Source organism: Dendrobium catenatum, unplaced genomic scaffold (assembly GCF_001605985.2).
Source record: "Dendrobium catenatum unplaced genomic scaffold, ASM160598v2 fragScaff_scaffold_847, whole genome shotgun sequence".
NCBI lineage: Eukaryota > Viridiplantae > Streptophyta > Magnoliopsida > Asparagales > Orchidaceae > Dendrobium > Dendrobium catenatum.
In genome coordinates, this window is record NW_021319309.1 from 6,232,427 (window position 1) to 6,254,188 (window position 21,762).

Below are 21,762 nucleotides of genomic sequence, written 5' to 3' on the forward strand. Positions count from 1 at the left end.
TAGCGCTGATTTGGAAAAATTAGTTAGAAATATCTGTTAGTGACGATGTTGAGTGCGTTGAAAGATTTAGAAAAAATATTAAAAAAAATCATTTGTAACGATTTAAAAAATTAGCGGTGTTTCCAATGTTTTCAATTATTTTGATAATGATGTATTTAGTGGTGTTGTTAAATTATTAATCAGTGCTTATATCAATTAATTAATTAGTTAATTGCAAAACTAACTAAATTAGTTGGTTAATAATGGTTAGTAACAATATTAATTATTTAATTGTGGTTTGAATCACATAAAAGCTCCAAGAAAGTTATAAATCCTGTCCAATTTAATATTTTAATTTTTTTTTAAATTGAAAATTAAAAAACTAATATTAAATTTATGTCATTACATTTTTAACTTAATTATAAATCATGAGCTCCCTCCATAAAAAATTGAAAATTAAAAAACTAATATTAAATTTATGTCATTATATTTTTAACTTAATTATAAATCATGAGCTCCCTCCATATTGTTAGCTTAATTCCCTCTACTTAGCTTTACAGGAGAATGAAAGGTTTAAGTTTATTTATATATTATTTTTTAATATGTATTATTAAGTTCTGAGAAAGCTTAATGAAGAAACGATGGCTTTTCACTCACATGAACTTTGTCTATCGTCTCCATTGTTTCATCTTCTTCTAATCTATTTTGCAGGAAGAAGTTCACCGAACGGACGTTGAACTTCTACAAACATAACATGAAAGAGTAAGGCGGGCAAAAAAAAAAATCCAAGTTTTGTGGCTTTAGAGAGGTATATTTTCCACTTTTTACCCCAATAAATTACTCGCTGATTTATTATATTCTTTGAGAGTAAACAAAGCATCAGCATCTGTGTGGGCTTTGGCAGTTTGCAATGGCTCTTTGCTTGTTTGTCTTCGGCGCGGGATCCTGCTTTATTGGTGAGGAAGCCGAAGTAGAGTCACAGTGTATTCCCTGCGCCGCTGGAGGAATTTTAATCAGCAAAACTGCAAGTATTAATTAAAGAATGTTTTATCTTCCCAGAATTTGTTCGCCATTGAGAGAGAAAACGATAGGCTAAAACCAAAAGGATTTTCTTTCTTCAAGATAAAGTTTTCTCCTTTCCTGATCTTTTCCCATTCTTCGTTTTCATTGGAATGGTGCTGAGAGGTTAAAATTTTAGTAAAAGAGAGGTTTTTTGGGCCTGTTGAACTTTTTCGGAGGTGATTTTTCTCCTTCTGCCGGATAAAGGTTGGATTTTGCATTTGGGTTTTGGTTATTAGATGGAGTTGGGTCGGAAAGGTGGCTCTGTTGTTTGCTATCCTTACTGAGATCATGCATTTCTCTTTTTGATTCCGCCTCTCAGAAAGGAAAAGTTTGCTCTGTTTCTTTCTTCGGCAAGTTTATTAGGTGGCGCGGGCCTTTAACCGGGATTCCACCACAGTAATCTGCAGCATTTGGAGGATTACTCTTGTGTTTTTGTTGTTGGAATGGTCTTTTGAATCCTGAAAGTTCAGCTAAATAAATATGGATGAGAGCAAGATTTTCCGGGTCTTCTGTTCGTACTGGGTGCTAAGCTTGCTTCCACTGATGCCTTGGTTAACAGTGACTTATTCCTCTCTTTCACCTTCTGGTATAAACTATGAAGGTGGGTAGCTCTTGAGGTTGGCTTTTCCATCCTTGTACCATTATCATGCCTTTGCACTAGTTTTCAGAATGTGCTTTTGTCTTGAGCATTTGCTATTTCTTTGGTAATTTCGGAGTTTCCCTCTGTTCCATCCATTTATTCTTTTTTAGAAAGAAGTGAATCATTTACTTTGTTAAAGCCTTTTCATTTCAAACTCTGCATCTTCGAGCAAATTAAATGGTAGAACAGATGCAAGTCTTCAAATAGTTTTCTTTTTCAAGAACTTTGCATATAGCTTTGCGTAATATGAACTGTCACATTGCAATTTACTGCATTATGGGTTCCTAGCAGCTTTTGTAGCAGAACTTTTTTTTTGAATCTGACCTTCATCTTCCTCCAACATAGTTGTTGCATTGATGGCTATAAAGACGGCACTGAAAGACCCATATAATGTTCTAGAGAATTGGGACATAAACTCGGTGGATCCTTGCAGCTGGAGGATGGTCACCTGCTCCCCTGATGGATATGTCACTGCTCTGTAAGTTGCTTGGCTTCTGTATTTTCTTCTCTGCAGAAGGGAAATCCATTATCTTTCTGAGTATTTTTGATAATTTACTCGTAGGGGCCTTCCTAGTCAAACCTTGTCTGGAACTTTATCCCCTGGGATTGGTAATCTAACAAATCTGCAATCTGTGTAAGCTTACTCATTGCTTCCTGCATTCCCATTGAAATCTTTCATTTAGGGAAGTTATCATTAATCCATTTTCTTGCATTTTTCGTACAGGCTGCTGCAGAATAATGCAATTTCAGGACAAATTCCTCCTGTTTTTGGAAGGCTTGAGAAGCTTCAGACACTCGACCTCTCAAATAACCGGTTTAACGGCAACATACCGGGTTCCTTAGGAGATCTGAATAATCTGAATTACCTGTAAGATTCAGCACATATGTTAAAGTCCCTAATTGGTTTTTTTTGCTGACTGGTTAATGCACTTTATTCCTTTTTTAATGCTATTATTGTGATATTAAAATCTAATTATTTATCTAACACTTTTGATTAATCCTTCTATTATGAACAAACCAGGCGACTAAACAACAACAGCCTATCTGGACCCTGCCCAGATTCATTATCTAACATCAAAGGCCTCACTTTGCTGTATGTATTATCTCTTCAAGATTATAATTATCCATGCCTTTTAGCGGGTTTTGCCTTTAAAATCTTATCAAGAAGCTCATTAAGCTGCCATTATTGATGCTTATGTAGGGATCTTTCATTCAACAATCTCAGTGGTCCATTACCAACATTTTCAGCTAGGACATTTAAGTATGATAACTTACCTGTTCAATTTTTTCATTGTGCTATTTTTGCATGTTAACACTATTCTTGAATGTTTGCCAGCATTGTTGGAAATCCTTTAATATGTGGGAATAACTCTATGAGCAACTGTTCTTCTGTGTCTTTGGGTCCAATTTCATATCCTCCAGATGATCTAAATGGTAATATAACATTACTCATATAATGAACTTGCTCTTAACAATTTGGGGATTTGTTTTCATTGCTATAATAATTAATATAAGCATCTTGGATTTCTCAGCTCAGTCACGGCGTGGAGGGGTGAGAAGTCGTCGAATAATCATTGCCTTCGCCGCAAGTGTTGGGTCTCTCTTGATTGTAGTTATGGTGGTTGCTATGATTCTTTGGTGGCACTTTCGATACCATCAGCAAATTTTCTTTGACTTAAATGGTTAGCTACATTTTTAATCATATTAGTTCAATTTCAGTATAAATGGATATTATGAAAAGCTGTCAAGAACAGTCATCTAATGATGCAGTGCATCCCTAATTAAACCCGAAATGTAACACAAAATGACTCAGTGTAAATATTAATGTTTTCCTATACCATGGTAGGAGTTAGGTCAAGTGGATGAACATTCCAAGAAAAGAACTATACCAAAATATTATTATTACAATAGAAGAATATAAATCAGAAGGTTGGAAAGCTAGAAAAAGATTGCAATCAAGGATTAAACAAAATAATAAGACAAAATATTCTGGCAGTAGGTTAACTAACCTAACTCCTTGCCATTCCAAGAGAAGGGTAGGAATTTCAACTTATATTTCTTTAAATTAGGGTACTTGAGCGATCAAAGCATGTTCTTTTGCTCTCGAGATCTTAACATGACCATAATCTAACCTTGGGTAAATTTTCAACATTTTCTTCACTGTAGCAACATTTTGTGTGAGTGATTCTAAATGTCTTAAACTGTGGACGCCAAGACATTTGCTCATGTCAAATTAAAAGCTATTTGTTTGCTAGTATTTGAGTTCCTCTCTCCCCTTCCTTTATTGTATTCTTTCTTCCTCTTTAATTTTTTTTTTTTTTTCCAATAGTAGAATTGTAGGTCAAGATTCACAATGTTAGGTAATATGGAGATAAATTTCTTTAGGAATTTAGAGTTTTCTTAATATGGCATATGATCTCCATATTAATGTCAATTCTAGATTGAGATTTGAATTAGATTGTTTATGGGATAGGGGAAAGTAGAGATATTATGTAATATTTTAAGGAATTTGAAAGATTCTACATGTTAGTGAATGTATATTTGATGAAATAAGAAGAATGCTTGATTAATTGCATAAGTGAAGTCACCAAATCACAAATAGATTTCTTATTATTTTAAAAAATGAAAAATCTTTTTGAAATGACTATTAAGCCCCTCTAGGGGAAAACTTGACTTCACAATATAGGATTTATTAATGTTTAAGTTGAGTAAGCCCCGGACGCCGCACGTAATAATTTTCCCCAAATAAGGGAGTATTCCTTATTTCAGCTAGGACAGATCATAAGCTGCTTTTGTTTTTTAGAACAAAGGGGAAATTGGACATTAGTCAAATGCAACAACAATTGTATCTTGTTTAGTATCAGTTTTAGCCTCGCAGCAATTGAGTAACCTTTATCTCCAACTTTATATGAAGTATAACCTTCATAGATATGTCTTGAAACTTTGTGGAAATTATTTGATCTCTATCTCTGTGTAATTATGGAGCTTAATTGAAGCTAAATCATATAAATTTTAGTCATTTTTTTCAGTCCTTGCTTTCCATTGCTAGTGTATTATGAATTATGATGACCTACCACAGCTGAACTGTTCAGACCTTAGTTTAAGGCTTCGTTTGGGGCGACTTTCTTACTGCTTTTTTAAGTGATTTTTTAGTTAAAAAAATAATATTTTTCTACTAGAAAGCTGCTTTAAGAAGCAGTAAGAAAGCCGTCCCAAACAAATCCTAAATCTTATATTACAAACAGCTTTCTAATTCAACAAAACCAGCTTGCAATGGTTTCTTTGTGCTTGACTTATCACCACTAAAATATTCACTTATCTATGGATCAATAAAGATTTTATTTTTCTCATCCATCCTCACTAATCACCAACTTAGGCTTCGTTTGAGACGGTTTTCTTACTGCTTCTTAAAGCAGCTTTTTAGTATTAAAATTTTAATTTTTGAACTAAAAAGCCGCTTTAAGGCATAGTAAGAAAGCCGTCCAAAATGAAGCCTTAAACTATTTGATTATTACTAATTTTTTGAGTTATATAAATCAGATTTCTAACCTCACACAACCATAAGGCATGAATTATGTTATATGGCGCATGCAAATCTTGTTCGTTCTTGATTAATTTTCTGCTGGTTAAGCATAGTTAATGAAACCTTTTCTTATCTGAATACTCTCATTTTTACAGAGCAATATGATCCGGAACTACATTTTGGTCATTTGAAGCGGTACTCGTTTAAGGAGCTTCGCTTAGCTACTAATAATTTCCATTCGAGAAATGTATTGGGAAAAGGTGGGTATGGAATTGTTTACAAAGGATATCTACGTGATGGAACAGTTGTTGCTGTTAAGAGACTAAAAGATTATAATGCTCTTGGTGGAGAAGTCCAATTTCAAACTGAAGTTGAAATGATCAGCTTAGCTCTCCATCGGAATCTGCTTAGGCTTTTTGGGTCCTGCACAACTGAGGATGAGAGATTGCTTGTCTACCCTTTTATGCCCAATGGAAGTGTCGCTTCTAAATTAAGAGGTTTGTACATCATTGCAATCATCTTTCTGCTATATTTAGGCTTCGTTTGGGACGGTTTTTTACTGTTTCTTAATGCAGTTTTTTAGTAAAAAATTATTTTTTTTTTCTAGTGAAAAACTGCTTTAAGAAGCAGAAAGAAAGCCGTCCCAAACGAAAACTTAATCTTATGATAAATTTATCAGTTTTCTTTGTTAATAGTGTCTGGATGTTGGAGATCAAGCTGATTTTTTAATTTGATTAAGGCTTCGTTTGGGTTGACTTTCTTTCTGCTTTTTAAAGCAGCTTCTTTGCACAAATTTTTTTTAATTTTTGTACTATGAAGTATTTTAAGAAGCATAGAAAAGCCGTTCCAAATGAAGCCTAAAATTATTTCAGCTTCTTGACGTTTCTACTAATTTATGCAAGTTTCTCTGCACATTTGATTGAATGGCTTAGTTATAGCTTATAAGCCTTGTTTGAATAGTTCAAATATTTACTGCTGCATCAAATTAAGGATTCATTTGAGACAATTTTTTCGACAAGTATAATCTTGTTTGGATATATGTTTTTGTTGCTTTTCAAAAATTATTGACTTTTTATTATCAAATTTACTGAAATGTGATAGTTGTAAGAAAATTATTCTTCATTTTTTTCAAAAAAAAAATGTCATGCCTATAACAGCCTTAAAAAAATCAATTTTGCCCCTTTTACTTTTATACTTTCTATGGCTTTTGAATGTCTTTTGGGAGGGAATTAGAACCCTTAGTTTCTCTTTGTAATACAAAGGAAAATGCCATCGTGAGTTGTTAGCCATTGGCTATGGCTATTGAATCTTCATAAGGACTTCCTATGAAATGATTCAATGGTCATTTCACTATGCCTATTGAAAATCTTTGTCATGCTTATTAAGATATGTTATTCGGGAGATTAAGGCATCATTTGGCACGGCTTTCTTACTGCTTATTAAAGTAACTTTTTAGTACAAAATTTTTATTTTTGTACTAGAAAACTGTTTTAAGAAGCACTAAGAAAATTGTCCCAAACAAAACCTAAGAAAAATATATTGTGCCTACTAGTTTTAGGACAAATATAGATAATTTTCAATCAGAACAAGAGAGAGAGAGATTTGGGAGAGAGTGCTAGATAGAACAAGCACAGGATCTTCTATTTTTGCTCACCATAACCCTATACATACCATTGTCATCCTTACAGAACATATTCATGGAAGGCCAATTTTAGACTGGTCAAGGAGGAAAAGAATAGCACTGGGAACTGCAAGAGGATTGCTTTATCTGCATGAACAATGCGACCCCAAAATAATTCACCGCGACGTAAAAGCTGCCAACATTCTTCTTGATGAAGATTTCGAAGCAATCGTAGGTGACTTCGGCCTGGCTAAGCTTCTTGATCACCAGGAGTCTCATGTTACAACAGCAGTGCGAGGCACCGTCGGCCACATAGCTCCAGAATATTTGTCCACAGGCCAATCATCAGAAAAGACCGATGTCTTCGGCTTCGGCATTCTCCTTCTTGAGTTGATTACTGGGCAAAAAGCAATAGAATTCGGACGAGCAACCACCCAGAAAGGTGTGATGCTTCATTGGGTAAGCTCTTCTTATACATAATACATTTATATATCATTTTAGTGACTAATGATTATTTGTACTTTAATACATCATATATTTTAAAAATATCAGCAACATCTTATATAATGATAATTATTCTTAAACAAAACACATCTACACAATGTGTCGGGGATCCAAGGGGGCAGCGTCCCCTGACGGGGTTCGACCTGCCCGGTCAGGTCATGGGGTCAAGGGGCCCCTAAGGGGGTTGCCCCCGTAATAAATTTTGGTTGTAAGGATATTTTTGGATTCTCTTTACTATTTCTCTTTGTATTAGATTTATCGTTTCCTAACAATAACACAACTACACACTATATTTAATTATGCTCGGGGCGATTGCTTAAAGATCATAGTATTTTAAAACTTTCAGGAGGGCAATTGCCTAAAATCCCTTGTAATAAACTTTCTACATATTCTGCTAGCGGGCAATTGGATAAAGATCATAATATTTTCATTTTTTTTTTTGGGGGAGGGCAATTGCCTAAAGATTTCTATAATAAGGAAAAAAAATAAGTTGGAGAGGGATAAATTACTTAAAAATTTATGTAATAAACAAACTTTTAGTTTGTATTTGGGTATATGGTTTCATGAATCTGAAAAGGTTTTTGAATGCCTGCAGGTGAAGAAACTCCAACAAGAAAAAATACTAAGTATGATGGTGGATAAAGACCTGAAGAACAACTATGACAAGGTTGAGCTCGAGGAGATGGTTCAGGTGGCTCTCCTTTGCACACAATCGCAACCCGCGCACCGGCCGAAGATGTCAGAAGTGGTGCGGATGCTTGAAGGAGATGGCCTCGCTGAGAGATGGGAGGCTTCACAAAGGCTTGACACGCCAAAGTTTCGATCTTTTGAAGAACCTCCACCGAAGTACATGAACGTTGTTGAGTCTTCTTCACTTGATATCGAAGCGATCGAGCTATCTGGCCCCCGATGACAGTTTGTATAGGGATTAATGATTTTCGCTAGTAACTTTTGTTTGAGAGATTTGATGGTTTTGGTAGAGGAAACATATTGTTTTTTTTGTTGAATTCAGTTGCTTTGGTTTTAAAATTATTCTTGTCTTGTACATAAAGGAATTGATAGAAATGAATTTTGACAAGTTGGTCTGAGGCTCTGAACTGATCCTTTTCTTGGCTTTGGAGATGACATTGTTGGCTTTGAGCTTCTGAAAACTAGCAAGCTTTTAATATGTTTCAGGTACAATAATCTCATAACAAAATTCAAACTTGTAATGAATCTTACAAATTTTCACTTGCTGATGTATGATGAAGCAATTGTTACATCAATCATGCACACAGTTGTAATCATTCGTTGGTTGGAAAAATTATCACGGATTTGGACCCTAATCAAGTGGAACTACATGGCTTTTTCTTTTCTTTTTCTTGCAAAAAAAGGTCTGCATAACTTCACATGATTGGAGTCTGAATAAAAAATCATACCGGAACTCCGTACTTAATAATCTCTCCTACTGTTGAATATCAACTAATAAGAAGATGAGATGCTAAGAGTTTTGGGCTAAATTAGTAATTAGTAAAGAAATGTGAGTAGGAAGCTTAGCTGATGTTCCTTTTGCCAATTGAGTTATTTGTTATGGTTTGAAGGTGATTGGAGTTCAATTTCAAAAGGGAGTTTTAAAAGGAAAAATTTATGATGAGTTTATATCTTCTAATGTTATAATTTCATTTATTATCATCCCTCTACTTTCTAATGATAAAGAATTTTCTTTCTCGACTTTTCGATTGATTTTCAAAAAAAATATTTTGGAATAATAGTTAATCTCAGCATCTGTGAATGGTCTCTCAATGCAAGCAATTCAGGCTGAGCTAGAGTAACTCATGTTGATCATAATCATCATTAATTAATCAATCCTAGAGGTTTTATTCTAAAAATTCTACCTAACTCAAGTGCCAAGAGCCATATTATTTATACCGAAAGAGAGAATACTTATGATTCAAACAATGAGAAAAAATTATAAGAAAAAGAATAAAAAATTATTATTTAATATAAGAAAGTGTCAATAAATGTATACATATTTTAACAATTTTATACATAAATCCTTAATACAGGTATTATACATAATTCATATACATTTAATATAAACAAGGCAACGAACGGTTAGCATAAAGAATTAGTGAAGGCAAAAGCAGGCCATAATTCAATTTTTACATACAGTACACGTAAAATTTTATATTTAGGTGCAAAACATTTACTTTACAAACATATCCTTCCTTTAATTTGACATTAAAGATAACATACAAAAAATGAAAATAAAAAAACATAGCCTGCATGTAAATCCCCATAAAAATTATCCATATGCAATGTGTCTCCATCAAAGCAAACTTTACTAAAGTAAATTGCAGAAAAAAAAATTCAAAATATTGCATGGCTGGGACAGACATTTTCTTAAAATAACATTATATTTTCCAGACACGAACCCGACCGGCTTCGGGTTCGGGTTAATTCAAATCCAAAATTTTCGAAACGGGTTCGGGTCGGGTTTTCGGATCGGATCCAATATTGACAGGTCTACCAAAAATATCAAAAGAAACAGATGAAAATAGTCTTTTCACCAATGATCCAACAAACAATGTAGCTCCCCAACGTCCAATGCAGAGTAAGAAGTATCTGTACTGGATAGCGAGGGGAGCCTATTTTCTAGCTTCGCACTTTTCAACCCTACAGAAAAACAATAGCAACATTCATAGGAAAAATAAATAAATCCTGCGAAGCTCAATGATAGATCAGGAGTTAAAACTGAAAGCAAAGCATAATCTTTCATTTGCATAACGTAACAAAACTTTATGTTCCATCTCCTTAAAAATTACCATAAATATGGGTATCTGAAGCTTCAAATTTCTAAAACAACCGAGAATTAAATCGATTAAATAGATTAATACTGGAAATCTATTTATTTTTGTATTGCTGCAAATGATGGATTAGAAGCAGCAAGCACCTAATTTTTATAAAAATTTTGCGCACCTGAAACACATCAGACTTTAGCTCATGCTAGCCTCTTTGATCAATCAACACCACTGAAACAATTGATCTAATTGCACCAATGTTGAACGGGAGACGCACAAATTTAAAATTAGTAGATCGCAGAATAATAGCATAAAATGTGTAGAGGATAACATCAGAACTATAGGAAGAGATGATTCCCTGTTGGAAAATTCAATGGCTCTTCACATGGAAGTTCGATTACAAAGCAGAAAAACTAGCAGAACAAGGCACAACTCAGTCCCTTAGATGTTCTTAAATTCTGCGATCATGTCCGCAAAACTCATTACAGGTCTGTAGGATCATCAAAGTTGTTAAAACCTCAGGAATAAATGTTAATTTTTTAAAAAAATTTAAATTATAAAATACAAAACAAAATTTCTATCAGGTAAATCTAATGAGCTCTGCTAAGATTGGCGTGTATGTAATTCGATAGACATACCGAGGATCAATAGTTATCACCGTGGATCACATAAATGTGATTATTGTCCAAAATACAACAATCAATCTAGCTTCAAGGGAACGAGTACATTGGGAACTGAGATCATCCTCAACGACCAGATTGTGAAGCTATGGAAAGCAATGCCCGAAAGTCATTTCATCTGCAAAAATAAAATGAGTTCAAATATGATTACATGAAACCCTAATTCATTTCTATCATGGTGTTAAGCTGAAATTTCAAACAACCACATGCACTTGCTGAAATCAGCGGAACCTACAATGCAGAAAAATTGGTGCTCGGATATAAGCATCAAGAACAGAAAAATAACAGTGAGACCACTGAGAGGAAACGATATGCAATGGATTAAGCGAGTCTGAGAGAAAACAACAACAGAAATCGATAAAAAAACGCATAAAATAAATATTGTGGCATGCAATAAATTTAAGGGAATGCACTGTCAGTTTAAGAACATCTATTTTGAAACCATCATAAGAAGAACCGGAACACTGGAGCTGGAGAGTGCATCGCCACCACGGACACGCTTAGGGAAGAGACAAGGGCGGAAACAAAGGATGGCTATGATTTATTCAGCCTAACATCGACGGTGAAAATTATAACCAAGATGATGATACTAAAAGCGATGAGGCCGACATCTGAAGTCCATGATGAAGTGGAAATCAACAAAGTAGAACCCAACAAACAACATTGGAATTATACATACATACATGCATGCATGCATACACATAAAGATAAGCCTACAAAAAAGATGAAAGCAAATCAGGCTGAGCTAGAGTAACTCAGGCTGACCATAATCTTCATTAATTAATCAGTCCTAGAGGTTTTATTCTACAAATTCTGGCTAACTCAGGAGCCAAGAGCCAATTTATTTATCATGAAAGAGAAAATATTTATAATTCAAACAATTAATACAGTAAATGAGAAAAATATATAAGAAAAAGAATAAAAATTTATTAAATATAAGAACGTGGCAATAAATTTATACATATTTTAACAATTTTATGCATAAATCCTTAATACTGGTACACAATATATTTCTTATAAAACAATGTAGCTCCCCAACGTCCAATGCAGAGTAAGAAGTATCTGTACTGGATAGCGAGGGGAGCCTATTTTCTAGCTTCGCACTTTTCAATCCTACAGAAAAACAATAGCTCAATGATAGATCAGTAATTAAAACTGAAAGCAAAGCATAATCTTTCATTGGCATAAAGTAACTAAACTTTATGTTCCTTCTCCTTAAAAACTACCATAAATACGGGTATCTATAGCTTCAAATTCCTAAAACAATCGAGAATTAAATAGAGATTAATACTGGAAATATATTTATTTGTTCATTGCTGCAAATGATGTATTATAAGCTGCAAAAAACTGATCTTTATAACAATTTTGCGCACCTCAAACACGTCAGACTTTAGCTCATGCTAGCCTCTTTAATCAATCAACACCGCTGAGACAATTGATCTAATTGCACCAAGGGTACTAACCAAACAAATTTTTTCAGTATTGTCCAATTCAAGTATGATGTTGAACGGGAAACGCACATATTTAACATTAGTAGATCGCAGAAGCAATAATAGCATAAAATGTATAGAGGATAACATCAGAACTATAGGAAGAGATGCTTCCTTGTTGTAAAATTCAATGGCTCTTCAGATGTAAGTTCGATTACAAAGCTGAAATTCAAAATCAAAGAACTAGCTGAACAAGGTACAACTCAGTCCCTTAGATGTTCTTAAATTATGCGATCATGTCCGCAAAACTCATTACAGGTCTGTAGGATCATCACAGTTGTTAAAACCTCAGGAATAAATGTTACTTTTTTTATAAATTTAAAACTAGAAACACCAAACCAAATTTATATCAGGTAGATCAAATGAGCTTGACTAAGATTGGCGTGTATGTAATTTGATAGACATACCGAGGATCAATAGTTATCACCATGGATCACATAAAAGCGATTACTGTCCAAAATACAACAATCAATCTAGCTTCAAGGGAACGAGTACATTGGGAACTGAGATCATCCTCAACGACCAGATTGTGAAGCTATGGAAAATCAATACCCGAAAGTCATTTCATCTACGAAAATAAAACGAGTTCAAATAGAATTACATGAAACCCTAGTTCATTTCTATCATGGTATTAGCTGAAATTCCAAACAACCACATGCACCCGAAGAAATCAGCGGAACATACAAACCAGAAAAATTGGTGCTCGGATATTAAGCCGCAAGAACAGAAAAACTACCGTGAGAGCCACTGAGAGGAAATGATATGCGGTGGATTGAGCGAGTCTGAAAGAAAACACCAAATTGTGGCATGCAAATAAAAAATAAGGGACCGCACAGTCAGTTTAAGAACATCTGTTTTGAAAACTATAATAAGATCCGGAACTCTTGAGCTAGAGAATGCATCGCCAACACGGACGGGTTTAGGAAAGATATTAGGGCAGAAACAAAGGATGGCTATGATTTATTCAGCTTAACATTGACGGTGAAAATTATAACCAAGATGATGACACTAAGAAAAAGGAGGCTGACATCTGAAGTCCATGATGAAGTGGTAATCAACAAAGTAAAGGCACTCAGATGCCCCAACGAACTATATTGGAAATCTGTAATAATTTTTTATATATATACCCATACATACACATAAAGATATGCTTACTAAAAGGATGCAAGCAAATAAGGTTGAGTTAGAGTAACACAGGTTGACCATAAATCTCACTAATTAATCAGTCCTAGAGGTTTTATTCTACAAATTCTGGCTAGCTTAGGAGCCAAGAGCCAATTTATTTATCATGAAAAGAGAAAATCCTTATGATTCAAACCATTTAATACAATAAATGAGAAAATATATAAGAAAAAGAATAAAAAAAATTATTTAATATAAAAAAGTGGCAATAAATTTATACATATTTTAAAAAATTTATACATAAATCCTTAATACTGATATACTACACATTTCATATACAAACAATGTTACTCCCCAACGTCCAATGCAGACTAAGAAGTATCTGTACTGGAAAGCGAAGGGAGCCTATTTTTTAGCTTCGCACTATTCAATCCTACAGAAAAACAATAGCAACAATCATAGGAATAAAAATAAATTCTGCAAAGCTCAATGATAGATCAGGAACTAAAACTGGAAGCAAAAGCATAACCTTTCATTGAGAAAAACTAACTAAACTTTATGCTCCTCCTTAAAAATTACAATAATATGGGTATCTATAGGTTCAAAGTCCTATAACAACCGATAATTAAATCTACTAAATAGATTAATACTGGAAATCTATTTATTTGTTCATTGCTCAAATGATGTATTATATGCTGCAAACAGCTGATCTTTATAACAATTTTGCGCACCTCAAACATGTCATACTATAGCTCATGCTAGCCTCTTTGATCAATCAACACCACTGAGACAATTGATCTAATTGTGCCAAAGGTATTAACAAAACAAATTTTTTCAGTATTGTCTTATTCAGTTATGATGACGGGAGACGCATAGATTTAACATTAGTAGATCGCAGAAGCAAATAATAGCATAAAATGTATAGAGGATAACATCAGAACTATAGGAAGTGATGCTTCCCTGTTGTAATATTCAATGCCTCTTCAGATGGAAGTTCAAAATCAAAGAACTAGCTGAACATGGTACAACTCAGTCCCTTAGATGTTCTTAAATTCTGCGATCATGTCCGCAAAACTCATTACAGGTCTGTAGGATCATCACAGTTGTTAAAACCTCAGGAATAAATGTTAATTTTTTTAAAAAATTAAAACTATAAATAACAAACAAAATTATTATCAGGTAGATCAAATGAGCTCGGCTAAAATTGGCGTGTATGTAATTCGATAGACATACCAAGGATCAATAGTTATCACCGTGAATCACATAAATGTGGTTACTGTCCAAAATACAACGATCAATCTAGCTTCAAGGGAACGAGTACATTGGGAACTGAGATCATCCTCAACAACCAGATTGTGAAGCTATGGAAATCAATACCCGAAAGTAATTTCATCTACAAAAATAAAATGAGTTCAAATATTATTACATGAAACCCTAGTTCATTTCTATCATGTCGTTAGCTAAACTTCTAAGCAGTCACATGCGCCTGGTGAAATTAGCGGAACCTACAAAGTAGAAAAATCGGTGCTCGGATATAAACGGCAAGAACAGAAAAACAACCGTGAGTGCCACTGAGAGGAAATGATACGCGGTGGATTGAGTGAGTCTAAAAGAAAACAACAATAGAAATCAATAAAATATGCGTAAAATAAATATTGTGGCATGCAAATAAAAAAAAAAGGGGACTGCTCTGTCAGTTTAAGAATATCTATTTTGAAAACCATCATAAGAAGAACCGGAACACTTGAGTTGGAGAGTGCATCGCCACCATGGACGCGCTTAGAGAAGAGACGAGGGCGGAAACAAAGGATGGCTATGATTTATTCAACTTAACATCGAAAGTGAAAATTATAACCAAGATCATGACACTAAAGAGAACGAGGCTGACATCTGAAGTCCATGATGAAGTGGAAATCAACAAAGTAAAGATGCCCCAACAGACTATATTGGAATTATAATATATATATATATACACACACACACAAAAGCACATAAAGATAAACTTACAAAAAGGATGCAAGCAAATCAGGCTGAGCTATAGGAGCTAGAGTAGTAACTCAAGTAGACCAAAATCTTCATTAATTAATCAGTACTATAGGTTTTATTCTACAAATTATGGCTAACTCAGGAGACAAGAGCCAAGTTATTTATCATGAAAGAGAGAAAATACTTATGATTCAAACAATTAATACAATAAATGAGAAAAATATATAAGAAAAAAGAACAAAAAAAAAATTTAATATAAGAAAATGGCAATAAATTTCTACAAAATTTAACAATTTTATACATAAATCATTAATACTGGTATACTATACATTTCATATACAAACAATGTAGCTCCCCAACGTCCAATGCAGAGTAAGAAGTATCTGTACTGGATAGCGAGGGGAGCCTATTTTCTAGGTTCTCACTTTTCAATCCTACAGAAAAACAATAGAAACAATCATAGGAAAAATAAATAAATTCTGAAAAGCTCAATGATAGATCAGGATTTAAAACTGGAAGCAAAGCATAATCTTTCATTGGCATAAAGTAACTAAAATTTATATTCCTTCTGCTAAAAAATTACCATAAATTTGGGTATCTAAAGCTTCAAAATCCTAAAACAACCGAGAATTAAATTGATTAAATAGATTAATACTGGAAATCTATTTATTTGTGCATTCCTGCAAATGATGTATTAGAAGCAGCAAAGTAGCAAACAACTGAGCCTTATAACAATTTTGCGCACCTCAAACACGTCAAACTTTAGCTTATGCTAGCCTCTTTGATCAAGCAACACCACTGAAACAATTGATCTAATTGCACCAAGGTATCAACAAAACAATTTTTTTCAGTATTGTCTTATTCAGTTATGGTTGAACTGGAGAAGCACAGATTTAGCATTAGTAGATCTCAGAAGCAATAATAGCATAAAATGTATAGATGATAACATCAGAACTATAGGAAGATATACTTCCCTGTTGGAAAATTCAATGGCTCTTCATATAGAAGTTCAATTACAAAGCTGAAATTCAAAATCAAAGAACTAGCTGAACAAGGTACAACTCAGTCCCTTAGATGTTCTTAAATTCTGTGATCATGTCCACAAAACTCATTACAGGTCTGTAGGATCATCAAAGTTGTTAAAACCTCAGGAATAAATGTTAATTTTTAAAAAAATTTAAAACTATAAATAACAAACAAAATTATTATCAGGTAAATCAAATGAGCTCGGCTAAGATTGGAGTGTATGTAATTCGATAGACATACCAAGGATCAATAGTTATCACCGTGGATCACATAAATGTGATTACTGTCCAAAATACAACAATCAATCTAGCTTCAAGGGAACGAGTACATTGGGAACTGAGATCATCCTCAACAACCAGATTGTGAAGCTATGGAAATCAATACCCGAAAGTAATTTCATCTACAAAAATAAAATGAGTTCAAATATTATTACATGAAACCCTAGTTCATTTCTATCATGTCGTTAGCTAAACTTCTAAGCAGTCACATGCGCCTGGTGAAATTAGCGGAACCTACAAAGTAGAAAAATCGGTGCTCGGATATAAACGGCAAGAACAGAAAAACAACCGTGAGAGCCACTGAGAGGAAATGATACGCGGTGGATTGAGTGAGTCTAAAAGAAAACAACAATAGAAATCAATAAAATATGCGTAAAATAAATATTGTGGCATGCAAATAAAAAAAAAGGGACTGCTCTGTCAGTTTAAGAATATCTATTTTGAAAACCATCATAAGAAGAACCGGAACACTTGAGTTGGAGAGTGCATCGCCACCATGGACGCGCTTAGAGAAGAGACGAGGGCGGAAACAAAGGATGGCTATGATTTATTCAACTTAACATCGAAAGTGAAAATTATAACCAAGATCATGACACTAAAGAGAACGAGGCTGACATCTGAAGTCCATGATGAAGTGGAAATCAACAAAGTAAAGATGCCCCAACAGACTATATTGGAATTATAATATATATATATATACACACACACACAAAAGCACATAAAGATAAACTTACAAAAAGGATGCAAGCAAATCAGGCTGAGCTATAGGAGCTAGAGTAGTAACTCAAGTAGACCAAAATCTTCATTAATTAATCAGTACTATAGGTTTTATTCTACAAATTATGGCTAACTCAGGAGACAAGAGCCAAGTTATTTATCATGAAAGAGAGAAAATACTTATGATTCAAACAATTAATACAATAAATGAGAAAAATATATAAGAAAAAAGAACAAAAAAAAAATTTAATATAAGAAAATGGCAATAAATTTCTACAAAATTTAACAATTTTATACATAAATCATTAATACTGGTATACTATACATTTCATATACAAACAATGTAGCTCCCCAACGTCCAATGCAAAGTAAGAAGTATCTGTACTGGATAGCGAGGGGAGCCTATTTTCTAGCTTCGCACTTTTCAATCCTACAGAAAAACAATAGCAACAATCATAGGAATTAAAATAAATTCTGCGAAGCTCAATGATAGATCAGGAATTAAAACTGGAAGCAAAGCATAATCTTTCATTGGCATAAAGTAACTAAACTTTATATTCCTTCTGCTAAAAAATTACCATAAATTTGGGTATCTAAAGCTTCAAAATCCTAAAACAACCGAGAATTAAATTGATTAAATAGATTAATACTGGAAATCTATTTATTTGTGCATTCCTGCAAATGATGTATTAGAAGCAGCAAAGTAGCAAACAACTGAGCCTTATAACAATTTTGCGCACCTCAAACACGTCAAACTTTAGCTTATGCTAGCCTCTTTGATCAATCAAATTTATTTATTTCATTTTTTATATATATTTAAATAATAATCTCAGTTTTTCTATCCTCGATACATGTGAAATGAAGCGCGAATGGAACCATCTGATCTGTCTTGATGAGCTGAACGCACCCATACAGTCTGTTTCACAAAACGAGATCCACATCAAAAGACATGAAATAAGAAAACATAGAATTTGAATATTTATCATTATATATTGGGAAGTTCAAGGCTTGAAATTAACTAGCCATGATCTCAAAAGTCAAAACCAATATTTCAATAATTGATGATGTTAACAAACTTTTATTAATAAATAAAATTGATATCATATATTTATATTATATATTAATGTTTTAAATTTATATTTTTGTTTTATATTAATATTCATAATGGTGTAAATTTTAGTTAATTATTTAGCAGTTCCCAAATTTAAGTTTTTTTTTTTGGAAGATTATAACACTAAGCATGTTTAATTATTAAATTAATCATTTAAACATGATTTAAAAAAAATAGAATTAGGCAAAGTCGCCCCTTTAATGGGTAATTCATGCTAACTAGGACTTGAGTTATATAGCTGAGTCAGATAGTCGTTTACAGTATGAAAAAATTAATGAGTAATGTAAGTCGCCTGTTTAACAATCCAAACTTTATCTATCGAGATATTGTCTGCTTCGACCTAAGAGCCTCACTATTTGTTCATGTTGGTGTAACTTCTCAGCACGTCACTCATCCCAAAATTGCTCTGAGATGAGCACGCTTAACTACAGAATTTTTTACTGAAATTCCAACTATTACACCAAAAGGTGTCTCGATATTTAAGAGTTAGCTTTCTTTTACTTAGGGATTTCACAATCTCTCCCACTTAAGTAACTGGCATCCTCATCAGAATCTGTATTTCATAATCATCCAGCATGCAGATAGGACTTTAGATGTGGCCCCTACAAGTTCAAGTGGTGGCTCCCACCATGAAGCACTTTGTCCCATATAGGATTCAAGAGGTGGCTCCATGGCGTGGCACTTTCTCTTGTATGACACTTAACTCTCATCTTTCGGCTGGTGTATTGCTATGATACCATTTGTAACAGCCTAAATTTTTAACTATCAAAATTCCAACATAATCATATATTTTTCAAATGACAATCATAAAACCCCGAGATAGTCGTATTGATAAATATCTCAATCAAAGGAGATCCCATATTTTCAATATGTATATTTTATGAAATATGAATATTTAAAGTGATTTCAAAATCACCTCGTTGATAACTACTTGAATGTAAATCTCAACTAGATAGATCAATTCTTAAAGCTTGTTTTGAAATCTAATATCTATTAAATTTTAAAGTTTTAAATGAAAATTTAATCATCAAAAACCTAAAGCTAAAATTCATCCGCCTCTTCCAATAATTTGTCAGGGTGATAAATTTAAAATTAGCTTCATTTCATTATGAGTGAATGTCATGTCAGATGTATCACTAAGATTCATTCTCAGGTAACCTAATGCCAGCAGGGACATGACATGTGTCCTCTGCTTGAGTGACTTTACTGCAAAATATAACAACTATATTACAATTATGACCGAAGTCTACATGTTCCCTAATGATTTTATGTTCTTAAGTAATAAATCATAAGATATATTTGATAGGCACAAAGCCCTTTTTATCAACTAAGGTGGACTCAAATCAACTCACATAGACAAACATCCACCCCAAGTTGATAAGATATTCTTGGACAAAGTAACTCATGATTGTTGTTGCTATTATACACTATGTAATTATTGCGACCTACTTAACAACTAGTCTAAATCAAAAGTTCTTTGTCGTTATCATGAGATGCAATTAATTATAGGGGCTTATGACTATAGAAAATCATAACTTATATCGTAAAGCCCTCACAAAATGAGGTTAAAATTTTTGTGTAGTGTCTTTTATAAAACCTAAGCTATCTTGTGAAAATTTACCCCGAATCTTAATTCGTTAAAACTCTCCAGTTAATAAAAGCATGCGAGAAGAGGCTGAGGTGCAAATTTTTGGAGCCCACAATCATGTGCATACTCTTATGCGATTTTACTGCACATATATGATTATGACAGTCTTTATAGATATTTCAGTTGTACTGATTTATATGTTATTCTTATGGATTGATAATACTACTATGATAACTGTTTTATTGATTCAATATTAATATTGATTTATAGATTTCACTGTTAGTGTATTGTACTGTTTTTTATTGGCTTAGGTAATGTACTATTCCATTATTTAACAATTTTTATTAGTACTATATATAGTTTATTATTTATGTATAGATGCATGATCATATTGACTGCTAATATTATAAATTGACTGACAACAAATATATTACTTCTTTAACGTGCTTTGAATTCAGTTATATGATTTAATGACTTGTTAGACTTTTAAGCTCATTATATGTGGTTTAAATGATTTTAGGTCACGAAAGATAATCGGGAGTGTGAAACTGATCAGTTATAAGATCCTCCAGGTTTTCTATTATTTTTTTTAATTATTCTTTTACAGTTAGGGGTAGATAGATAGTATATTACGATTGTGTAACATCTAGCTATTATACATAATTTTTGAAGTATGAATACAAATGCATATTAATATTTTGATTAATAGAATTATTTTCGTTCCTAATTTATATTATTAATAAAAGATAATATATAGCTTTGGTAATTTTTATTATTATTAAAAGATAAAAAAAAATCCTTCTAAATTAGATTATGAGATGTGACACAGAAGGGGCCAAAAAAGTACTTGCAATGCTGCTTAACCTCCCACACTTGTTTCATATAAAAAATGTACATAACATATAAAAAATTGTACTTCTTCATCTTTCAGAACAAAACAACTTCAATGCCACATAATACAAAAATGAAATGTAATGCAATAATAAATAAATTAGGTAGTTAATGCAATATTCAGATGATGGATGATGAATGAATGACTAACAAAATGCCACGATACTTATAAAAAGGACTACTCATTGAACTTTTTCTTTTTAATTTTCACTTTCAAAAGAAAATTCATCTTAATATGTTAAGGCATTTATATAAGAGGGATTTACATACATACCACTTTATTTCATGCTATTTACATATCTAACATCCAAAACATCAATATTACATGCCTACCACTCATAGAACAAATTTGAATTGCATGGAATGAAATATTAAAATTTATAGGATGGTATGAATGGTAAAAAGGAATTATATGAGTTATATATTTTATATTAAAATTGTATATGGGTGGTAGGCATGTAATATTAATATTTTAGGTGTTAGATATATAAATAGTATGAAATAAAATGGTATGTATGTAAATTTCCCTTTATAAACAACTATTATTACCAAAATAAACAATTCAAAAATATACTCATAAATTGGTATTGGAAAAATTAAATGTTGAAAACTCAATTATATATAACAAAAAAGTCTATAATAAAGAGTACAATAACATGCCAAAAATCATGTGGTGATAATTTCATAAAACCCAAAATAAATATATTTTTGTTCATAACTTTTTATAAATTTATTGTAATTAAAATCATCGACTGGGGTTTATG

General features: G+C 32.8%; 1 protein-coding gene, 1 long non-coding RNA gene and 9 other non-coding genes across 13 annotated transcripts; 1 reads left to right on the plus strand and 10 right to left on the minus strand.

Annotated features, from left to right (window-relative positions):
• Positions 1 to 879: 879 nt before the first annotated feature.
• Positions 880 to 8,415, plus strand: LOC110111511 (protein NSP-INTERACTING KINASE 3). Of its 3 annotated transcripts, XM_020843426.2 has the most exons (12): positions 880 to 1,245; positions 1,361 to 1,642; positions 2,027 to 2,159; positions 2,244 to 2,315; positions 2,406 to 2,549; positions 2,703 to 2,774; positions 2,883 to 2,942; positions 3,018 to 3,115; positions 3,214 to 3,363; positions 5,360 to 5,701; positions 6,893 to 7,284; positions 7,925 to 8,415. In XM_020843426.2, exons 2-12 carry the CDS (start codon positions 1,522 to 1,524, stop codon positions 8,240 to 8,242), a joined length of 1,902 nt encoding a protein of 633 aa, XP_020699085.1. In that variant the 5' UTR covers positions 880 to 1,245; positions 1,361 to 1,521; the 3' UTR covers positions 8,243 to 8,415. The 3 variants fall into 3 exon arrangements, with proteins under 3 accessions (XP_020699085.1, XP_020699084.1, XP_020699086.1); XM_020843425.2 differs by having other exon boundaries at positions 880 to 1,642; XM_020843427.2 differs by lacking the exon at positions 880 to 1,245 and having other exon boundaries at positions 1,534 to 1,658.
• Positions 8,416 to 9,813: 1,398 nt separating this feature from the next.
• On the minus strand, positions 9,814 to 17,472 carry LOC110111501. The gene is made up of 7 exons (XR_003701493.1): positions 16,654 to 17,472; positions 16,133 to 16,506; positions 14,635 to 14,794; positions 12,687 to 14,487; positions 10,748 to 11,902; positions 10,288 to 10,599; positions 9,814 to 9,984 (listed from the first exon to the last, which is right to left on the minus strand). It is a non-coding gene; the product is annotated as an uncharacterized LOC110111501 (long non-coding RNA).
• LOC114580184 lies at positions 9,894 to 10,041 on the minus strand. The gene has a single exon (XR_003701504.1). It is a non-coding gene; the product is annotated as a small nucleolar RNA snoR136 (small nucleolar RNA).
• Positions 10,537 to 10,621, minus strand: LOC114580180. Its single transcript, XR_003701500.1, has one exon. It is a non-coding gene; the product is annotated as a small nucleolar RNA SNORD25 (small nucleolar RNA).
• Positions 11,812 to 11,954, minus strand: LOC114580186. Its single transcript, XR_003701506.1, has one exon. It is a non-coding gene; the product is annotated as a small nucleolar RNA snoR136 (small nucleolar RNA).
• LOC114580178 lies at positions 12,477 to 12,561 on the minus strand. The gene has a single exon (XR_003701498.1). It is a non-coding gene; the product is annotated as a small nucleolar RNA SNORD25 (small nucleolar RNA).
• LOC114580189 lies at positions 13,744 to 13,890 on the minus strand. The gene has a single exon (XR_003701509.1). It is a non-coding gene; the product is annotated as a small nucleolar RNA snoR136 (small nucleolar RNA).
• LOC114580179 lies at positions 14,425 to 14,509 on the minus strand. Its single transcript, XR_003701499.1, has one exon. It is a non-coding gene; the product is annotated as a small nucleolar RNA SNORD25 (small nucleolar RNA).
• Positions 15,731 to 15,879, minus strand: LOC114580187. Its single transcript, XR_003701507.1, has one exon. It is a non-coding gene; the product is annotated as a small nucleolar RNA snoR136 (small nucleolar RNA).
• LOC114580181 lies at positions 16,444 to 16,528 on the minus strand. The gene has a single exon (XR_003701501.1). It is a non-coding gene; the product is annotated as a small nucleolar RNA SNORD25 (small nucleolar RNA).
• Positions 17,473 to 17,747: 275 nt separating the features above from the next.
• LOC114580185 lies at positions 17,748 to 17,894 on the minus strand. Its single transcript, XR_003701505.1, has one exon. It is a non-coding gene; the product is annotated as a small nucleolar RNA snoR136 (small nucleolar RNA).
• Positions 17,895 to 21,762: the final 3,868 nt, after the last annotated feature.